A 23,920-nucleotide genomic window follows, 5' to 3' on the forward strand; every position below is an offset into this window, starting at 1 on the left:
GCCAGCCTGCCATTTTGCTCTTCTTGTTTATACTCAAAATATGGATTAGGTTAGAAGTAATTTTTTAATGTGAAGCTTTCATATTTCATACTATATGATCCCTATGATCTCAACATTTCAAGAATTCCTTTAGCATAAAAAGGTGAAGAAAGACTAGTTCCTAGCCTTAGAACCCATAATTTACATTAGATCTTAATTTAGGTGGTTGGGAGATTGTGTAAAATCAATCTTCTCCAGCCTGGCAGCTAGTAAAAGACTTCTCTACAAGTGATTTGCTCAAACACTTAAAGAACAAAAAGTGGTATTATGGAAATGGGGGAAAACTTAGTTTTTATCATACTTCCAAAGAGTTTTTCTTTACCATCTAAATGAGATCTGATAGAATGCCACTGCATATTTTATAATCTTCAAATAATCATCTTTTAAATCATGGGTAGCAAAAGCTATTAAATTCTGCAGCAATATCACTTATAAATTATTACCTGGAAATTAGATTGTACACATTTAAAAACGTTTATTTTTTAAAAAAATAGAGAGAGCCATGAGAAAAGACAATAGAAAAAAAATGAAAACAAGATGCCTATATTCTACATTTGCCTTTGTCAAAACACAGGCAACAAACTGATTTGTTAACAAAATCCTTTAATATGTAAAATATTTCATCAAAGAATTGAAATAGTATCCCACTTGAAGACTGCAAATCTGCAAAATCAAGAAAGCAATCAAGGTGTTGCAAAAGTTAACACATCCATTTTTTATATCTTTTATTGTGAAATTAATGCTTTCTCTGAAATATTATTTGAATTTTCATCAGTAAATTAATAAACTATAAAGGAGAGCAAATGCAGAGTAGAAGTTGCTAACTGTTCTTTGGCAGAACCCACATTCTCTGATGAGTAAGTTGCCCTAGATGAGGAGGAGACTAAATCCACCAATAGAATAGAATAGAATAGAATAGAATAGAATAGAATTCTTTATTGGCCACTTGTCTTGGTGGATATGCTCTCAGTGTACATAAAAGAAAAGAATCACAATTCATCAAGAATCACAAGATACAATACTTAATAATAGTCATAGAGTACAATAAGCAATCAAATCATACTAGGAAACAGTCAATGTAAATCATAAGGATACAAGCGACAAGTTACATTCATACAGTCACAAGTGGGAGGTGATGGGTGATAAGGAGTGATGAGAACATTAATAGTAATAGTAATGCAGACTTTGTAAAAAGTTGGAGAGTATTGAGGGAATTATTTGTTTAGCAGAGAGATAGCATTCTGGAAAAAAAAGTGTCCTTGTGTCTAGTTATTCTGGTGTGCAGTGCTCTAAAGCATTGTTTTGAACATAGGAGTTGAAACAGTTTATGTCCAGGATGTGAGGGGTCTGTAAATATTTTCACAGCCCTCTTTTTTAATCATGCAGTATACAGGTCCTCGATGGAAGGCAGGTTGGTAGTAATTGTTTTTTCTGCAGTCCTAATTATCCTCTGAAGTCTGTATCTGTCCTGTTGGGTTGCAGAACCAAACCAGACAGTCATAGAGGTGCAGATGATAGACTCAATAATTCCTAAGTAGAACTGTATCAGCAGTTCCTTGGGCAGTTTGAGCTTTCTGAGTTGGTGCAGAAAGAACATTCTTTGTTCTGCTTTTTTGATGACGTTTTGATGTTAGGTGACAATTTTAGGTCTTGTGATATGATAGAACCTAGAAATTTAAAGGTCTCTACTGTTGATACTGTGTTGTCTAGTATTGTAAGAGGTGGTAGTATGGGATGGTTTCTCTTAAAGTCTACCACCATTTCTCAGGTTTTGAGTGTGTTCAGTTCCAGATTGTTCCAGTTACACCATGAGGCAAGTTGTATAACCTCCCATCTGTATGCGGATTCGTCATTGTCTCGAATGAGACCAATCACTGTTGTATCATCTGCAAACTTCAGTATTTTAACGGATGAATCATTTGAGATGCAGCCATTGGTATATAGGGAGAAGAGAAGCGGAGAAAGCACACGGCCTTGGGGGAGGGTGGCTGTGCTAATTATACAGGTATCAGATATGATTCTACCTAGCTTCCCCTGCTGCTTCCTGTCTCTTAGCAGAAGAGAGTCAGACATGACCTTTTTCTACCATCACTTCCTTTCTCACCTCCTCCTTACCAAAAAGTATGCTATGTAAGGGATAAGTCAGTCTTGCATTAAGACCAAACTGATACAGCAGCCTTCTAAATTTTGGCTAAAGATTACATAAAATGTACTCAATAAACATTCTTCACTGCAGTATATGCTTATCAATGTACAGATGCACAACTTTCTTTTATTTAATTAACTTACTCAGTTGTTAATGGTGTACTCCCTACATGTTATATTATTTATAACTCTCTCCATTTCTTAAACTTGAGAGTAAGCCAAGAACAATAGTGGACTTTTAGTAACAAAACTGAAAAACACAACATGAAGGCTGGAGATATTGATGCCCAGAACTTCTTTGAAACAGTTTTGAATGCACCAGGTCAATTGCAATTCCGTTTTTTCCTCTTCTGTTGCTTTGTGTATTCATATAAGCAGTGAAATTAAATGAGCTATAGTATGTCTTTCCAGGTTTCCTGAGCCCATTCTAATCACACTCTTCAAGATAAGAAGAGTCAATTACAGTGTGAACCCTACATATTTTGCTACAGATCAGTAAATGGTGACCCATTAAGTCAAGTTTTATAATAATGTGAGTGGTACAAAATTGGCTTTAAAAAAAGATTTCATTTTAGATAGGAAGTTACGGCAAACATACATAGCTTTAAAAAGACTACTTTTCTCATATGATATTAGTCCTAAAATTTGAGGTAATAACAATTGCGGATTTGAAAATAGTTGACTGATTAGCTTTTGTCTATTTCTTAGTACTTTATTATCCTTATGACCTTTATTCAATAAATGATTTGTGCTGTTTTACTGCCCACATAGTTTTACATAAGCAGACATATTCTTTATTCCAGTTTAAGCATGTATTTTTTTATCAACTATTGCTGTCCTGCACAATTTTGATTTAGTCTCTGATTTCTGAAATTAAGAATTCATCTAGATATCAGCAAAAATCTATCCATTTTTGTCCAGATTTTACAGTACAGAAATGATATGTGTATTTACTCTCTTTTACTCCTTAACTCACAAGGAATCAAAAACTGACCAGAAAAGGCCACTATTCAGTGACAATTTTTCCAGGAGTAACCAGGCTTGACTTCATGTTGACTCAGGAGCATCAACAAAGATCATAGTTACAACTACAATGGCAACTGTTACCTCATTCACTATTCTACACACCATTCTTACATCATAATTCCTAATCAGATCAGTCTATGTATGCCATCAACTATTTACTAATATAGTTTTACTATATCCTGTGGAGTTCTGCGTATTATTCTGTCTCATTCTTTCTCCTCTCTCTCTCTTTCTCTCTCTTTCTCTCTCTCTCTCTCTGTCTCTCTCCATTTCTTGCCATAGTTGTTAAGTGAATCATTGCAGTTACTAAGTTAGTAACATGGTTGTTAAATTAATCTGGCTTCCCCACTGACATTGCTTGTCAAAAGATTGCATGAGGTTATCACATGACCCAGGACAATGCAACCATCATAAATATGACTCAGCTGCTAAGCATCTGAATTTTGATCATGTGACCATAGGAAAGCTTCAACTGTCATAAGTGTGAAATACGGTCATAACTCACATTTTTCAATGCCATATATAGGACTACCTATATACGGAAGCTGCAAAGGGCAGCCATGTGATACAGTTTCTATATGCTCTCAAGAAGTGTTTGGACACCCAGTCTAAAGTAAACCTAGTAATTTCTTCAAGAAATACACACTCAGAATTTTATCTTACAGTTGCTGCCCATGTTCATTGAAATATGTATTAGAATTTACCATTACATCTGTGTTTGCATAAATATTCTTAAAGAAGGAATCTTAGATTCTAGTCTAAAAGCAGCAACCTTAAAAATGACAAGAGACCAAAAGAGTAGCTATAATCACTTTTGTAAATGTACTGCCTTTACAAAAGACTTGTTTACTACAAACAAGTGAGAGTCCTTGAAAGCCAGTGATTAACAAGTTAATTAAAGAAGGAAAGACAATGCAAATAAATAAATTATCTCTTATATCAGGCATTGATCATAACTTGAGTAGAGCCAAATATGAAATCTCATTTATTTCAGTGTCTGTTTTGGCTGTTATATACTGAATCCAATTCTCTTGTATATTTGCACTTGAAAGGTTACATAAGCAAGATACTATCTCAAACCTGCATACTGAAATGTCAAATAAGATTCAATATTTGCTGTTTTAATCTGGACAACAGAAGTTGCTATTTTGCTCTGCTGTCACTGCCAGCAGAGCAAAATGTGGCTTCAAAGCATTTCAGTTCAACTGAGCACAGATGAGGAAGGTCCCTATTCAGATCATCCGTCTTTTATTTGCTCATCATGAAGCATAGCCAGGAATGAAGCACAGAAAGCCGGTGCGTGCAGTCACTAAGTGCTAGTTTAAGATCGGCTTAAATGTGTCTTTTGCTCTAATGTTCACTAAATAACCTCAAGAAGGTCATGAAAATAAAAAATAGAAAGCAGCAACAATAAACCCTGAACTCCTTCAGATTAAAAAATGACAGGAATAAATAGGCGCCAAGATATTACTTAGCAGGACTGTCATTGTGATATTTTTTGGTGTTTTGTTTTCTTTGTGTAGCTGAATGCAGCAATTGCTTCTGCAGTTTTGTAAAAGCGAAGAGGACAGATAGCAAGTAAAACAAAATAAAAGCACTTTCACGCTGGCAAGGGAAATATATTTCTCTTTCTAGAAGAATTTGACTTTTAAAAAAATAATAGCAGACAGTAGTTAGATTTTGAATCCAATGTTTTTCTTCTAACCTAAAAAAGCTTTATTTTTATTTCATGATTTTTGAGTATTCCATTTCAAATACAATTTTAATTTCTCAATTTGCATGAATCTGCCTGCAGTCTTATTCTAAGGCTATATGCATGGTTGGTATGAGCCAGTTTGGGGGCTGCATTGGGCTCCCAAATTCATTGAAACAGTTTGATAGTTATATAATTGACAAGGAGATAGGTTCAGTCCTTTTATGGCTTGTAATCAGTCTAAATATAAATTTCATTGTCCTACAAATAGATGTTCCTGGTTTTTTTAAAGATTTTATTATTTCGTTCTGCAAAATGAATATACATAAATAACCTCCTCCCCCTGTTGTTAAAAGGTATAAAAACAAGAAAAGTTGCTAATTCCCATCAAGCATAAATGTGCTTCAGAGGCATAATATATCAAATGCTGGTGAGAGGGGGTTGATTCCAGGCATGTCTTTAATCGTATGCGCAACATAATAATGAAAACTGACAGCACTAACAATGTGTACTGTGTTATGTTTCGGGCATGTCACATACATTTTGAGGGAGAAATTTTGTCACATCTACTAATGTCATGGAGATGGTTATCTAGTCATGTTTTGTAAACCCATCCATATTCCACATGAAAAACAAATTGCAGTTAGAACATTTTTGCATTTTGCTAGGGCTTGTTTGAAATACGAGATATTCTCACAATTACACTGTTTTCAAAAGGATGTTTGAATCCATACAAATCAATACAGCTATGCTTCTTAGAATAGCTTTCCAGATGACTGTCCCACAGCTTCAAATGACCATCTTGCATGAGTTCAAGCTTACTCTTCAAGTACTTGTTACCATATGTGTACCCAAATTGGGTTACATGCTTTTGAGCTCCAGAGAATATTTATCATATTCTCAAAATGACAGATATTTATATTTAAGCCAAGTTTTGGCCTATTTTTCTATTACCAAATAACATAATATGAAGAAGAATTAAATGATGCAAAGTGAATGGTTAAGCCTTGTTTGTCTGAATATTGCTTAAACAGTTTAACTTCATGAAAAGATAAATAACCTGTCTTTGTTTTCCTCTAAGGTTAGTATTGATAATCGTCTTTTGGCATGCAATGCTGACTACTGACTAAAGTAATGGTAATGCCTGGCTGATAGACAGATGTAAGAAGGGGCCATTGGGGCAACCCTGGCAAGAGTAACTCATTAATTAACTCTTTGAGTGGTAAAGAAATATAAAATGAGCATGACAAATTGAGCCAGGTGCAGGGGAAGTTATTATTTATTGCTTCTATTTTTAAATAAACAGCTGTGTTTAGTGGAATATGCAAAGTGGAAAGATTCAGAAATTCTATCTTATATCAAACAACTTTTAATGTCTTCCTCTGATACAATTCTGCATTGCTCTTTTCTAAAGACAATCAGCATTCTAAGCACCCCTTCTTTTAATAAGATTTATGTCTATGGAGCATATGATGCAAATTGATTGCAAATTGGCATGGCATTTTTGTTTCCACCCATTTTTTGCTTGTTATACCCATAAAACAAATTGCAGTGTGAACATTAACCTTTTTTAAGTTGAATGTAATGCATGATGAGATCTGTTCCCCACACTAACCTCCAATTCAGGTTGTTCCCCTTTACTTTTTAACTATTGGTTTATTGATCAGCATTTTTTCTTCATTTTTGTACTTCATCTCCATCACTTTTCCCTTTTGTAATTCTGGGACAGAGGATCCTTTCAAACATGTAAGTGTTCTTTTACATTTCTGAGGTCCCTGTCATGTGTTCACCATTTTTTGTACTTCATCCTATCAATAAATGGTTAAGGGGTAAACCTCCCTACCTCACTTTTATTTCTAACTGTCTATATTTATCCTGTCTTTTAACTATATGAGCAATTAACTGATACAACATTTACATCAGACTGAAGATAAGGGGGAAGCATTAATTACTAAACATATATATGAAACTCTACTGTGATCAGTAGGCAGCTACCTCCTGTAAGATGTAAAGGATTCTCAGTTTAGGATAAGATTCTAGGATGACTTCATGGACAAATCAAAAGTACATTAGTACTCTCAATATTTTGCTAAATATTAGCAAAGTTGAATCTTTTATTTACATTATTTGATTTAGTTATACCAAACAATTATTTAAAGATTTATAATCGACTACAAGCCCCCATTCTGAGAAACTTTAAATCTGCCCCATTACATAGAAAAGAGCTGTCTAGATAGAAGAGGGCTAGAACAAAGGTAGCAAAAACTAACCTTGACACTCATGAGTGCAGTATGGAGCTCATTTAAGAGTATGAGTAATGGCTGTAGATACAGAGAAATAGTAATGTTTTTCTGTGGGCATGATGCATCTGAAGCTGACCTATTTAGAATGAGAAAATTAGCATGTGTTCTCAACCTCTTAATTTGATATTAGAATATTCCACAGATTACTATAGTCCTTTTAAGAGTTATTTGCCAATACATTCCTTATATTTAAGCTGAATTTGATGTTTGATTCAGAATCATATTTGATGAAACTAGAATAGTTTCCTTTTATAACTGCTGAGGATTCCTGGGAGCAGTTGTTCTACCATCTGTCCTCTTGATTCTCCTGACATAGTTTAAATTCCCCTGCCGGGAGGCACTGAGATTAGTTGATAAATATTATTAATTCCTCTCTGAGCAAGGGGAAGCTGACTTCCTGCATAAAGGGATCTTTATGAGGCTACTTCTTTAAGAAACCCTTTCTTGTTCCATCAAAAATAGTTGCAGGCTATTTTCTAAATTTTTTGTAACTGGTCATGGTAATTGAGAAGACTTTGGTCTCCTAGTTTCAGGAAATCTTACATGAAATTTATAATATGCATCTGAGACATTTCAAAACTAGAGTCAGGACAGGCTATAAAGAATTGATACTTCCTTGGCCAGACAGATAATAGTTTTCATCTGGAAAGAGATTGATGAAGTGTGATTCTGCTGGTCCTGGAGATCTTTGAATATGGTATTGTGGACTATCTGACAGTTTTGGGAATTGGAAGCATTGCTGTATCTGGAAAATTCCAGAAGGTGTTTTGCATAAGGACTATCACTCTACAAAAGAAAATCTGATTTCTGGGATCTCTCAAGGATCCATTCTTGTCACCAATGTGTTTAATGTAGGCATGTTAAAACTTTAGGGACAGATCATCAGAAAATGTTACAATTCCTAAGTTAACAGAAATTGACATGTGGTACAAAGTTGAAGATGGTATTTTTCTGAGAATTTGAATGTGTATTTACTAATTATGTGCAATTGTTTACAAATTCAAAATAAGAAAATGTGAATGTTGCTGTAATTGAAAGATTTTGACACCTTTTCAGGTACACTTTGTAATCTCTGGATGAAATAACAGCTTCCTATTATTTCCTGTAGCCAGATAGAATTTTTATTCTCATTTTTGACATTTTCTCCCTCTTCAGCTCAGATATAGTCATAGGTTTACTTGCATGCATAACATTATTAAAATCTTCCCTCTCTTCTTTTTATTAATATTCAAACTTGGAAATGGATATCAATCCCAAAATTTCATTTTTCTTTTCTCTATGGCCTTTGGATTTGATTTGGAGGTATTTGGGGGATTGTTTTGCTTAAAACTGTGTCCCAATATGCAAAAAGATTTCATGTTTAACTTTTGTAGAAAGTGGACTACTGGTAGTTGTAAAACTGATTTGCATGATAACTTTCACTCAGAATTTAAAACTGCTGGTAGTTGTAAAACTGAATTATGTGATAGATTTCACTCAGAAATCTCAATTGGTAGAAAATATGGCAACCCAGTTGATCTGTAAGATTCTATACAGTAGAGATTTTGAAATCTATCTGCTAATATGTTTCCAGAAGGTACAAAATAAAATCAGTTATACAAGATAAACAATCTACAGTCATACTTGTAATGTTTTGCTATCAACAATATGTAAGTTTTGGAAGCTGTAAGAGCACACTTTACAACAGGAAAAGTTATGTGGTACACAGTTTTTGTGCCATTATGTCAACTAGTGAGTGACAAATGAACACTGGAACTCACCCAGCTTTTTTATTTAGTCTGATATATATCCCTAATCAGGTTCTGGAGAACCGGTAACGGAAATTTTGAATAGTTCAGAGAACCAGTAAATACCATCTCTGGTTGGCCCCACCCCCATCTATTTGCTGCCTTCCGAGTCCCAGCTGATCGGAGTCCCAGCTGATCAACGGGATTTGGTTTTGTTGCCCTGCGCAGGAGAACAGAGCTGGAAAGCAGGTTAGTGGGGGTAGAAATGGGGATTTTACAGTATCCTTACCCTACCATGCCCACCAAGCCATACCACATCCACCAAACTACACCATGCCCACCAAGCCATGCCCACAGAACCGATAGTAAAAAAAAATTGAATACCACCACTGGCCCTAATGTGATGCACCAAGGGTAGGTTGGACTGACAAATGGAACATGTAAGCCTAGGATTCCTCCTGGTTCTTATTACTGGTTTAGAATTATTATTTTCGAATAGCACAATTTCTATGGAAATGAAGCAGAATTTGAAAGGGTTAACTGTTATTCAAGTGCCTTTCCAACATCTTTATGCAAAAGCATTTAAGTGACATTATAGTGGATGCAGTTTACTTGGACATTCTAAATGAATCATAAGAGTGTGTTCTTTGTGATGGCTTGATTATCTGTAATGTTCTGCAGGGCTTTTCAATAATATGCTAATCATAATTAAATCCAAGGTGCTCAGAAGTTTGAAATATCAAGATTGCAACGCTTGATTGTTACCCATTTCACTCAAATAAGAAATAACTACTAAACAAAAAAACCCCTTCCCCTTTTCTCCCAGTTTTAGAGGCAGACTTCTGGCCTTTCCAGTATTTTTTTATGGATCTGCAATGCCATCCAGTGGTTAGTCTGACTAATGTATCATTTGTGCATTCATTTTCTATCCATTCAAATGTCCCCATTTTTATTTAAGAGTTAATAATGGCAATATATTGGGATTTAATCTCCTGTAGTTTCCATAGACATTCTACTTCCAAAAGCAAAGCAGTAACTATTGAGTTGATCCCAGGGCAGCTATTTATGCAACATGTACATAGTTTAGTAATCCCAGCTATTGGTTGCATCTAGTGATTTTTAAACAAATATTGTAGAAAATATGCAGAGCATAAAAGGAAGTGATTTTACTTACTGAATTTAAATGAACTGGTATGTTTCCTCTAGGAAAAGCAGAAATATAATATTGAAGGCCATAGCTACTACAAAAGTTGAAAATTATGCAGGTAGCCTTCATTAAGGCATAAATAAAACATAGCTAGAATAACTTTGCCTTCATATACCACTTTGGCTTTTAAATAACCAAATGGACTGCTCAGTTTGAACTACTTACTATCTCAGTAATTAGAGAGCTGAATGAAGATGGAACACAAATGCCCCAAAGTAGTGTTTGTAGAAAATATATTATTTCATACTTTGAATCAGTCTGGCAAGGAGTTTGGGGGGGGGGGGGGAGAGAAAATCTGTGAAGTCTATCTAATATGCTTAGTCACATACCAATTCACAGATATAACAAAGGTATGTTTGCAGACATCAAGGAATTCTCCTTAAACTTTCTATTAATATTTTATTTTCTATTGACTTAAAAGATATAATAATATCTTTGAGGTCACCCAATGGCATAGGGTACCATATCATCAGTACTCTGATGATGATCAGCTGTACATCTTTACCCTGGTGATGTTGTGCTGCTGTCCAAGTATCTGTATATTGACAAAACAAATGGCTCTGGGTTTTTGGCTCTCCGAGATTTGGTGATTTTGTTATCTTTAACTCTTGATGGGATCACACTTTCCCAGACCTGGTCCACACCTTATGGCTCCTGCTTGATCCACATGTGCACCAATTGCACACTTTCAAGGACTGGGATACATGGTCATTCATGTCTTGGTCACTTCCAATCTGCATGATGGCAATGTGCTTTACATGGGGCTGTTCTTTAGGATATCTTAGGACAACTAGGTACAACTGGTCCAGAATGCAGCAGCATGCACACTACTGGATGTTCATAGGTCACCTCTGCTCTGCAAACAGCATTTGTTTCCAGTTTCAGAAGGTCATCATCACTAAGCTTTTTCCAAGTCACTGGAATGGGATAGGATAGGATAGGATAGGATAGGATAGGATAGGATAGGATAGGATAGGATAGGATAGGATAGGAAAGGAAGAATGGAATTAGAATAATTGGAGTTTGCAGTGGGGCATCTTAAGATGATTAAGGCATAGATTTTTTTTGTTTTGTTTTATAGTTACTGGCAATTATATCATTGCTCCCCCTTATTTTCTCTCTTTGTGGATTCTTATTTTTTAAACCCATTTAAATGAGCTGTACGTTAGACGAGCAGATTTCTGGTCACCAAATAAGATTGTTGCCTCAGTCCTTTCTTCTCTCTACACTTGGGCATTATCCCAGATTTGCTCTGGAGACTCCCCCAAGCCTTGAAATAGATGTACAGCTGTGCAGACGATGGAGAGAAGAGGAGAAATGTGTTCTGCTAATTTTCAGTCAATAGACTGGCATTACTAAATTCTGCATGGAAATTTGTTATGGCTGATTTATTATGTATCTATTTTAACAATTTTGGATCAAACAATAAAAATTATAAAAGAATTGCCTTTTCTTGAAGAATGTTTCTTCTTGCTTCTTGTTTCAACATTTTAGTATGTCTCCAGTACTTCTTCTTTATGCACTATATATGTATAATTTTATACATTAAAATTGCTTATTTATTACACATATAGTAATTAGTTTTCTGAATTTTCAGCAAATTTTATTTTTCCATTATTAAGATAATATCTGTAGTAAACCAAAGCAATGATCACAAAATGTAATCATCCATGACATTATGAAAAGGAACTTGGGAATAGCAAGATGAAAACAAAATATTTAATTTCTTTTTTCTATCAATATCTAATCTAGATATCGAATAATATCATTTTTATATATTTAAGAGCTTAGACATTTTTAAAGATATGGATAATAAATACAGTACATGGATTTTCTTTTCATTTTTATTAAAGAGCCATGGTGGTGCAGTGGTGTTCTGACCCATGCCCTTTTCCAACAAATCAAACATAATCCAAAGGGAACAGAAACCTTTTAATGCTTCTGCAAAATAATTAGCTGTGATAAGCACAAGCATTGCCAAACTGTGCGAGACTGCCAAAAGATAACAGACAAGAAATAATTTGCAATACAAGAATCTTCAAATATAAACTCAGGATATTGGAATGTCCACGAGGCTGGAGTTTCAAAACGTCTTTGCCTTCTGCAAAGAACATTCGTTTCACAGCTGGCTTTTATCTTCTTGAAGGAGGGGCCATCACCTGTAAGCCTTACTCCCGAGTAGCCTGTGCTGTTATAGCTGCTCTTTCCTGCAAGCAATCCCGCGTGCACGCACACTTTGCACAGGCTTCTCGGGAACCTCCTCATAGCTGCTACCAGCCCCCACAATCTCTGAAGGCAGCAATCCACTCCCTAATGGTCCTGGCCCCTCATCTGAGTCCTTGCTGTCTTCAGTCATCCACACCTGCTGCCAGCTAACCACAACAAGTGGTTAAAATGCAGTTTTGCAGATGAATTCTGCTGACTGCCAGAAGTTCGATCCTGACTAGTTCAAAGTTGACACAGCTTTCCATCCTTCCTAGGTCGGTAAATAAGGACCCAGATTGTTGGGGACAATATGTTAATTTTGTAAACCGCTTAGAAAGGATTTAAAGCTCTATGAAGTGGTATATACCGTGAGTCTAAGTGCTGTTGCTATTGCTATTTTTCTCTTGGCATTCTGTTGCTTTTTCAAGTTTTTATTATCTTTTTAGATTTCCAAATTTTTACCTTCTTTGCACGTCCTTTGGAACAAGGCTAGAAAGAGATCTCAGGATTCTCATACATTCCCATTATTGAAATTAATTTAAGCAGTTTTTTCCTAACTGTAATCTTGGCCAGAACTCCCAACTTAGCAGTTAAATGTAAGTATTAAATGCATTTACTGAATATTAATGTAACCAGCAAAGTACCACAAGTCAAATAAACACCACAGGGCAATTTATTCAAACTCTGATAACAAACTAACATAATTTTTGTTAAGCATAAGATAAGTTGTTCCCATACTGATGTCACATTTATGTAATCAAGCTGCAGCAATGCTTTGGAATAATTTAAAAGTAATAATGGTAATGATTATCATTGATTACATATGAAAAATCATTTCCCTTTCTAACCAACTGAAGCTATACACACAGAGACACAGAAATACAGAGTCAAAAAAGAATTAGTAGCAAAGTAACTGTCAATAGTTTATTAAAAAGAGAAAAAGAAACATATTTTAAAAGTGTAATTAATTGAAAGGATTAATAAAGAATAAAAAGACAGTGAATAAAAGATAAATGTCACTCCCAGAGAAAATATATCCTAGTATATCTGTTTCATCCATATAAAATCCATACTTTTTTTTAAGGAAAACAAAATTTTATACTTTTAAACTTTTAAATTTAAACTCAAATGCCCTCAAGGGACAGAGAAAACAGATATAACTGCCAAGAACAAAAGGGCACAACCTTTAACTGGAGTGCAAAAGAAAGATAACAAGCAGTTGACAATGTTTAATAAAAAGGAATCAGGACACCCAGCAAAAATGATAGGCATTCAGCTGGAAAAAGGAGCTAAATACAAAGCAGATCGTAGAACCATATCAACTTCAGTAGTGACAGGGTCACAAGCAGATTAGATCAGTAGACTTCCATTTGGAGAGGTCACTATCAAGGCGACCTCTTAAACACAGTTATGTTCATCAGAAGTGAATCATAAATCAGGTGACTAACACTATGAATGTTAGAAATTATGGAACATTAATCCAAATTGAACATCATATATGCTACAAAGAATGCATGACAAGTGCAGTTAAACTGATTCTTTTTACCAAAATTTATATTTTTTTATGAATGATAAAAGCTTCAAGCTTTGGGTGAAAATTCATCCTATGTAAAGTTCTATTGTTGATTTTCTTTGTACTATGTTCAAAGAGAATATTAAAATATTTTGGACAATTGTGGTACTCATCCTACTAGAGAACAGACACAAAAGAGCCAGCCTTTGGTGTTCTTATCATTCTACACTTTACACTTTTGGGATTGCATGAAAAGACTTAAAAACCATACCATATCTAATGATTAATTAATTTAATTAAACATTTCAGCCTGTTCAATATCGCTATAATATTGGTTTTACTCAGATCAGTCAGTCAGATTGGCTTTATTTAAAACAAGTATGCTGGGAACTGTAGGTGAAACCATGTCTAAGTTATGGTCGTTCTGTGTTAAGTAATTAATCCATTACCCTAATTCCATACCTGATTTCACTTTGGCCTGCTCTTGTGAACATAAAACCCCAGTTATAGATTTTTCAACTGGCTAAACAGTTCATATAATGATTTATGATTTATATGAAATTAAGAAAAATAGGAGACCTTGCCACACCAAAGTTTGTAAATGAAAGCATTTTTCCACACTTTTTAATATACCTTATACTTCTCTTGTACTTTTATCTATTTACTGAAATATCTAACATTTAATGAAAGACACATGTCCCAGCATTTCAGTACAAAGAATCTTGCAGCAATGTCTTATGTTTTGTGTCATTCAAACTGGCATATTCTTCCATTTTAATTAGTTTCGTTTACTTTATTGTCGTTGCACCGAGTACAACAAAATCAAACACCATTTTCAGTGCATATCATGACCATGACCATGAAAATAAACACAAACACACATCCTTTACCCTTCACGCATTGAACCGGAAACCCCCAACACCACACCAACACTGCACTATACAGCAGAATTCAAAAGAGCTACTGTCCTGGGATAGAAGCTGTTTTTCAGCCTATTTGTCCTTGTTTTTATTATTCTGTACCATCTGCCAGATAATAATAGTTCAAAAAAAGGGTTCCCAGGATGAGATGGATCTTTGAGAATGTTTTGAACTTTCTTAAGGCAGCGGGAGCTATAAAGCTCTTCCAAAGAGGGGAGAGGGCAACCAATGATCTTCTGGGCAATGACATTAACCCTCTGGAGTGCTTTCCTATCTGCCACTGCGCAATTGGCAAACCATACAGAGGTGCAGTATGTTAAAATGCTCTCTATGGTGCAGCGGTAGAAGGTCACCGGCAGTTTTTCATTCAGTTGTTGTTTTCTGAGAAGTCTCAGGTAGTATAATCTCTGCTGGGCCCTTTTTACCAGTGCTGCAATGTGGGCACTCCAGGTCAGGTCCTCTTTTAGGGTAACACCCAGAAACTTAAAACTGGCCACTTGCTCCACTCGGTCTCCATTGATAAGCAAGGGCTGGCTGGCTGATCTGTTCCTTCTGTAATCCACTATAAGCTTCTTGGTCTTATTGGTGTTGAGGACCAAGTTATTGTCTCCACACCATGAAAACAACCGGTCCACCTCATCTCAGTAGGCAGACTCATCGCCCCCGGAGATAAGTCCCACCACTGCTGTATCATCTGCAAATTTAGCAATAGTATTACTAGCGTGAGTGGGAATGCAGTCATGCACATAAAGAGTATAGAGTAAGGGACTCAACACGCAACCCTGTGGTATACCAGTGTTCAGAATAAGGGCTGAAGAGGTATGATTACCTAATCTGACCCTCTGTGAGCAGCCAGACAGGAAATCCATAATCCAAAGGCAGATTGAATTAGAAAGCCCAAGGTCCAGAAGTTTAGACACTAGTCTATGTGGAAGAATTGTTTTAAACGCAGAACTAAAATCCACAAAAAGCATCTTCACATAGCCCCCCCACTGTTCTAGATGAGTCAGAGCAGTGTGAAGAGTGATGGCTATAGAGTCCTCTGTAGATCTATTTTTTCTGTATGCAACCTAGTGTTTATCAAATGTATGCGGAAGGCAAGAAATGATGTGCCGGCAGACCAATTTCTCAAAGCACTTCATGATGATAGGTGTGAGTGCACTGGTCTGTAATCATTGAGGTTATTGATAGGGAACTTCTTTGGCAGTGGAACAATGGTGGAAGCCTTCAAACAAGATGGAATAGTGGACTGGGATAAAGACCGATTGAAGATCCTGGTAAAGACTCCAGCCAACTGATCAGCACAGTCTTTAAGCACTCAGCCAGAGATGTGGTCAGGACTGGCAGCCTTTCTAGGGTCCACAGCCCTCAGAATGGTCCTCACCTCATGTTCCTCCACAAGGAGGTGCTGGCTACAATTGGCTGGTAGTCGTTTTTTATCTGTCTCTGATGTCTCCACTTCAAAGCAAGCAAAGAAATGATTCAGTTCCTCTGCCAGTGAAGCATCCCCCTCAGTAGGGATGACATTGGTCGGTTGATGGTAAATAATTTGTTGAATCCCTCACCACACCTTCCCCATGTTATTGCTATAAAAATTATCCTCAATCTTCCTCTTACAATAAGTCTTGGCCTTCCAAATACCTTTCTTCAGATTAGTTCTGGCAACACTGTATCTTGCCCCATCACTGGACCTAAAGGCCTTGGTCCTGTCACGCAAGAGGCACTGGACTTCCTTGGTCATCCAGGGTTTCTGACTGGGATAGATCCTAATACATTTATCAACAGTGATAGTATCTGTGCAGTGTTTGATATAGCACAGAACAGTTGCAGTGTGCTCCTCTAGGTCAGGGTGGTAAAATATGTCCCAATTTGTGTTCTCAAAACAATCCTGAAGTTGTTGGGAAGCATCTTCTGGCCAAGATTTTACTGTCTTTATTATAGGCAGAGCCCGTCTCCTAAGAGGAATGTATGCTGGTGCTAAAAGTAGTGACATATGGTTTGATTGTCCCAAATGTGGTAATTGTATAACCTTATAGCCATGTTTGATGTTGGTATATACTTTGTCCAATGTGTTTGCTCCTCTAGTAGTACACTTGCTGATAGAATTATCATTTTTATCTGGATTTTCAGTAGAAAAGAAAATCTACTCAAGCAATAAAACTTGGGAAACCATCCAGGAATAAGACAGTATATAATTTAAAAACTAAAGTAATATTCACTAGAAGATAATTTGGTACTCCTCTGAGAGCATATAAAGCAAACTTTGGATACATTCTACCTTTATTGTGCATTCCATCAACATCTTCAGATAACTGAAAACATTTGCTTGGTTATTTCCTTTAGATGAGATTAGAATACTGTGTTGATGAACCATTTTAGTGATAAAAATTATGGGAAGTAATCATAATAAACAACGCTATTTTCTCAAGGCACTATCAAATCAACATAACAGTTTCCTGACCCTTTAAGTGTTATCCTTGGATTGCTGGTAGAGTTATAACATCAAGTTCCATACCCCTCTGTATTTGACAGTTGTCTCAGTGTTTTTATAAAAATATGCATCATTCAGTGTTTGGAGCCATGCACGTGTAACTTCAATCAGAAGACAATTGCATTTAGATATGTTCAGGGCATACAATAACATTTGTTTGGTTGGTTGGTTGCTTTTAAAAATTATTTGATTTATATTCTGCCTTTGTTTTGTACAACTCTATACATAATATCATACATGTTGCTCCCACCTCCTATATTCCACACAACTCTTGAGATATGTTGGGCCATGGTAGAATAATTATCTCAAAGTCACCCAGCTGGTTTTAATGCCCAAGAGAGAACTAAATATGATAGGCTTCTTGTTTCTAGTGCAAATGTTAATCAGAATACCAAACTGGTGTAACATGATCTTGATATTGATGTTATCATCAGACATTATCTCTGCTTTGTACATGATCATTGAAATGACTGTAGTTAAGTACAACTTTTAATGTAATATGTATTGACTATGACAGCTTCTCAATATTGTTAGATGGTATTTTAATATTCTATTACTTTTCATTATAGGCATTTGATTTTTGAGGACTCTGAAGGGGTCTTGGGGGACCCAGAGAAGTCCTATGACCACACTTTAAGAAACAATGGTCTAGAGCAAGTACCGAGATTTTATAACCTAATCTGGAAAATTATTTTTGTATGAATCATAGTACCGAGGCTATAATTGTAGAAAGGTCCCAAGGCATCTGACTCTTTAGTGCAGGGGTGTCAAACTTGATTTCATTGAGGGCCACATCAGGGTTGTATTTGACTTTGGAGGGCCAGTGTGGATGTGGCCATGGTGGGCATGGCCAGTTTGATGTCACTTGTGTAAGGGGCATCTGTGGTGGCCTGAACACTTTGCCAGCAAAAATGGACTCCCAAGCACCATATTCAACTGTGGCAGCTTCCTGCAAATCTCTGCCAGTGAAAATGGAGTTCGGGAGAGTTGGATTTTGCTGGCAGAGGCACCACAGGGGGCAGGTCCCTTGCTGTTTCTAAAGCTGCATCCTGGGCCAGATCTAAGCACCCTGTGGGCTGGATCTGGCCCCCAGGCCTTGAGTTTGACACCCCTGCTTTAGAGGCTCTCTAAAGAAGTCTAAGACTCACTTATTGGGACTCTAGATTAGTGGTATTTTCTTAAGATTCTCTGTATGTGATTCCGGTTAGATAGAGCCTATTTAAGTAAAAGACACTAAATTTCACTTCACATTGGAACAGCAGTATCAATCTTTCAATCTCAGTCTAAGGTCATGAAAAAGCTGATAAGTATCCCAGGCTCATCCCAAACCATACCTCAACATCTGAGGAACTGTTTGGAGTAGCTGCAAAACTTACTTAGCAAATGTTGGGAGAAAGGCACTAAAAGATATGTAGTACGCAAAATGAAAAGCATAGATTGAGCAAACAATAAAGATTATTTCTGAGGCTATTGTTGCCCATAGTCATGTCACAGAGCTGCCATAATGAGGATAGCTGCCCTTGCCAAAACCTTTCTGTTGGAAAATGGGTAAAGAATTCTTCAACATAATACACAGTAGAGAATGTGAATAATAGAATCTCCTTTCATTATTATATTTTTGAATTAATCACTGTGTCATTGTTTCTTTAGTAGATAATCAAATATATGCTGAGACTTGATGTGTAATCAGTCTACAACATGTTATTGGTTAGTTTCAATATGAATGTCCTCTTTAAAATTCTTCTATACTTGCAGTACTGCAAAAATAAACAGGTGAAAAAGAATACTCTCCCACTGTGATTTATTAGATAGTGCTTTGGGGATGCGACCCTTTTCAGTTTCATTCCCTATGACTTCACTACTGTTTATGGACTCATGGGACCTTTATACAGGATAAACAAATAATTAGACAAGCAATAATCAAGCTTTAATCATGGTTTTCAAGCAACAAGTGATGGAAAAAATGCTTTGTGTGTAAAAAAAAAAAGAAAAGAAAAAACATATTGCACTATACAGGTAGTCTTTGACTTATGACTGCTCATTTTATGACAACCTCAGCACAGGTGGATTACAGCCCATAAACCATTTTAATCCTGAGCTACAAATATTCTCCTTTATTGATAGTGGTGCTATACAGTAAGCAAATCAAAGAAAAGAAAAGTGGAGGGAGCAGATCTTCCACGAAACACAGCATGCAAAGATGTACCAGTGAAAAAGAAAAAGTTACCCATCGCTCAAAAATTCATGAAAACAAAGTAACAAAAACTTAGTTATTCGTGTCTTTTTCTCCAGTTGCACTTTTTACTTTTTTCAATCTACCATATGATTTTTAAATACATTAGAAATAATTGGCTGCTCAGTGTTTATCTTTATTTTTAAATGAGTTATAAGCATGAAAATAGTGACTGCATAGCATTTATCATTTGATTCAGCTTGCCATTTGAACAGTGGTATTAAAGAAAATGCTTCGATGATCAAAATATGTTAGTATGTGCAACATTCATGATATTTTAAAAAAAACATTTGGTTAGTTGTTTGTTGTTTACTGCACCCTCTGTTTGAGAAGGCTTATTTTATTCAACTTTAGTTATTGGGTTTTTAATAATTCATTTCCCAGTGGGAACCTATAAAACTTAGTTGTTTCTGGAAAAGTACAAACAATTTTATACCCAGAGCAATAATAAATTATCCTTATCTCTTAAATCCATTTTCTCTATAGTTTTCTGAAATAGAGATGATAGGAATTAGTCCTCAAAACAACATTATTTAAGAGACAGCCCAAGACTGAAATAGTCTTCTAAAACAAATGTTGAGCTATCCTCTGAGGAGTATTCAAGATGATGGTTATATAGTCCACATAAATGTACATTGTTTTATGCTAAGTCTGTATAAAGATATCTCCCCAAAGCCCAAGAAAAAAGCATTAAGTCAAAAATACATTAATGTAGCTATGAATTTATTTCAACAGTCTGGAGTTCTAATTTGGATGAAGCTAAACAACACACAGATGCAGTGATTTTAACACTATTAACAGTGAGGAAGGTCAATAATTTAACTGAATAATGTTGGAATCAAATGTCAGTGGAAGAAAATTTGTTTTTAATAAATATGACTCAAAAGTAAGATGGAAAAAAATTATTAAATAATGTCCAATTCTGCTGAAGTAGAGAGCACATTGGTTAAAGAGTTCAAGAGAGCGTGGAGGTGCTTTAATTATGCTGGTGTAATTGCTTTCTATTTTCATTTCTAGTGGTGCTGTGAAAATTTTCAATCCAACAGACATGTACAAATAATTATGCAAATGCACTGAAATGTTTGTATATATAGAACTGCTGTCACTTTACTTATCTATTCAAAATGAAAGGGCAGAATTCAAAGTTTAAACAACAGATGCTAAGCCCATATTGAGGTATCCAACAGAAATAACTGTTTTGGACTCAGGAGACAGATATAAGAATAAGCAGTTTTTACCTTCTGAAAGAATCTTTTTCCCCCAATAGTTTAATACATATTGTATGAGCCAACATGAAACAATGTACTAATGAAGTGATATTTATCCAGGAAGCAGGTGTACCAATTGGGGTTACTGTTGTCTAGTTTGCTATTGACCTACAATGAAGTTTAACCTTTTGAACATTTTTCTCTCTGCTTTGTTTTCAATCTCAGTTCCCTTGGGACTAAAATGGCAAAAGAAAGTCAACACCAGGCACTAGCAGCACTACCAGGTAGCACAGTCGCTACTGCAATAGCAAATAATGCCACAGAACCAGTGATTCCTGGAGGAGGAAAAGGCAGTGCAAAAGAAGATGGATTTTCAAAGTTAAAGGAGAAATTTATGAATGAACTAACCAAAATTCCATGTAAGTAAACTTGCTATTGTTGTTATGGCTCTGTAACAATAATCTTTAAAACTGTATGCTTATTAACATTTACTAATTACACCAGAGAAATATAACATGCATGGGAATTCAAGCCTGAAAGTAAGAGATAATTTCAGAATCCAATGCAGACAAAATCCAAAAGCACAATGAAGGTAAAGGAAACTTAATGCTAGATTGGCTCATGTTTAAATTTAACTATATCGCACTTTCTTTTTGATTAACTGTAAATACAATGGTTTATGTAGCAATACCAGAAAATAATTGAATAGTATATGTTAGATTTAGTGTTTATCTCCCCCCCGACAAAACTCATCTATAGTCTTTACAAAAAGTAGTTATCTATAGTGTAGAAAGTGTGATAGAAATATTAGATTAAATTATATTGTGTCTTTTAAAGTTGGCCCATGACATAAGGCTCAGGTGACATGCTGGTTGGTTAATTCCTGTTGTAACCAATGGATCAGGTTTATTTGATTTCAAAAAGTAGAGCCTGCACTTGAAAAAAATATTAGGAAACAAAACAAAAAGTTTTATCCAGGACTATTATTTCATCAAGTATTTGCAAACGTGGGGTGTTTCTGGTTTTGCACCAAGTTCTGTGAGATTCCAAATCAAGATCAGTCTTAGCCATGGGAATTTCACTGCATAACATCAGATCACTCACTTTTTTCTCAACTTTCATAGAGTTCTCCACAGAATTGTTACGGGGGGAAATGGAAGAAAGAATATTATATATTGATCTACTTCTTCTAGAGAAAGGTCATGATACATAATAAAACAAAATATATACAACTGTAGAAATTCAGTAGATTTGAAACCATTCACCAAAATATCCTTTATAAACTTCACACTTGGTTGATGCATGAATGGAAAATTGCCAAAACATCCCAACACTATAGGCTAAATTGGGATTGAAAAACATTGCCAAAGAAGGCAATGTCAAAGCACTGTTGCAAGAAAATTACATGGAAGTGTCCCTGTAGTTACCAGAAGTTCAGCTTCACTATTTCTCCCTTATTTCTATTTTTATCGTCCTTTCACTCAAATGAGTTCTGAGAGCAGCTAATAAATTAAAAAACAAAAATATCCCAGATGTTAAAATGTAAATTAATATGGTAACGCTGATTAACAATTAAATTGAATGGCAAAAGCAGCAACTGAAACAGGGCATTCAGAAGCCTGTAAGTAATTCAAAGAAAAGTACCCTTTCACATGCCATTTCGCTAAGACCCCAATAGTGAGTGTACCTTCAAAACATTATTCTGATAATTGTTATGTGTGGACAAGTTGGAATAAGAAAGCCATTCCCTCAGTTGTCAAATCCTAAACATTTAGATCTTTAAAGGTAAATGCCTCCAGTAAGCAACTAAGAACCAGTACAGATAGTTTCAGCATATACCATACATGTGATATTTGCAGTTTGGTGCTCTGCATTCCACTGCCAGGAGTTTGATCCTGACCAGCTCAAGATTGACTTATCCTTCTGTCCTTCTGAGGTTGGTAAAATGAAGACCCAGGTTGCTGGGACAATATGCTGACTTTGTAAACCGCTCAGAGAGTTCTGTAAAGCACTATGGAGTAGTATATAAGTCTAAATACTATTGCCCTTGCTGTTTTTTAGTTATCAAATAATTGCCTCATATTCATGAACTGTAACTTCCAAGATTTTTCAAGGGTAGTTGCAACCAGAATATATTACAGCAGTTAAAACAGACATAAAGATGTGAAAGCTGTTGCCAAATTTTGCTCAGAAAGGATTGTGCCTGCTCCTTTAACTACACTGCTCAAAAAAATAAAGGGAACACAAAAATAAGACATCCTAGATCTGAATGAATGAAATATTCTTATTAAATACTTTGTTCATTACATAGTTGAATGTGCTGACAACAAAATCACAAAAAAATTATCAATGGAAATCAAATTTAGTAACCCATGGAGGTCTGGATTTGGAGTTACACTCAAAATTAAAGTGGAAAAAAACACTACAGGCTGATCCAACTGTGATGTAATGTCCTTAAAACAAGTCAAAATTAGGCTCAGTAGTGTGTGTGGCCTCAACATGCCTCCCTATAACGCCTGGGCATGCTCCTGATGAGGTGGCGGATGGTCTCCTGCGGGATCTCCTCCCACACCTGGTCTAAAACATCTCCCAACTCCTGGACAGTCTGTGGTGCAACGTGGCTTTGGTGGATGGAGCGAGACACTGATGTATCATTTTCGGTCCATATGTTTTGTGGGGCACACTGAAAGGAGAGAAATTAATAATTTAAATAGGCATTCAAGTGTGCTTCAATCAGTATATTTGCACTATATCACTCTTAGTTCTGTAGTAAACCAAGTAGCTGATTAAAATCTACCATGTCTAGAAGAGGAAAACAGGCATTTGGGGTCAGTAACATTATTTGCCTGCATTGTATTCATATTCCACATAGGATTTAGAACTTTGATATTTTCACTGAAATGAAAAACTTCACAAGAAAATAAACAGCTGCATCCATTAAGAATTTGGTCAAACCATTTTTATTACGTTTTCATAACTGGAGAATGGCCCAGTTATGTTTGTATGGACTGCCGTTTTAAGACTAGATCATGTTCTGCCATGAACCAGAGATTGAAGATTTTTTTAAAAGCTTTTTTAAAAATGATCCTTGGGAACATAACAGTAGAGGGTCTCATGATTGTTAATCTTCAACATTTGTTCACCACATGGAATAGGAAAGTGAGAAAACAGATCGGTTTTATATTTTATAAATGACAATGCAGCAGGAAA

At 35.7% G+C, this 23,920-nt stretch overlaps 1 protein-coding gene and 1 long non-coding RNA gene across 7 annotated transcripts in view; one reads left to right on the top strand and one right to left on the bottom strand.

Moving 5' to 3' along the window:
• SYT1 (synaptotagmin 1) overlaps window positions 1-23,920 on the top strand; it is a 316,367-nt gene that overhangs the window by 183,426 nt on the left and 109,021 nt on the right. For all 5 annotated transcript variants that reach the window (XM_087934497.1, XM_087934500.1, XM_087934501.1 and 2 more), the window contains one exon: window positions 20,936-21,129. In XM_087934497.1, the coding sequence (XP_087790623.1) occupies window positions 20,952-21,129 (178 nt within the window). In that variant the 5' untranslated portion in view covers window positions 20,936-20,951. The remainder of the gene's footprint in view (window positions 1-20,935; window positions 21,130-23,920) is intronic.
• The window catches only part of LOC148125596 (uncharacterized), a 58,125-nt gene that overhangs the window by 30,119 nt on the left and 4,086 nt on the right, over window positions 1-23,920 (bottom strand). The gene's annotated exons all lie outside the window — the stretch shown is intronic.

Source organism: Pseudonaja textilis, chromosome 5 (assembly GCF_049901715.1).
Source record: "Pseudonaja textilis isolate UNSWEBS1 chromosome 5, rPseTex1.2, whole genome shotgun sequence".
In the NCBI taxonomy this organism is placed as follows: domain Eukaryota; kingdom Metazoa; phylum Chordata; class Lepidosauria; order Squamata; family Elapidae; genus Pseudonaja; species Pseudonaja textilis.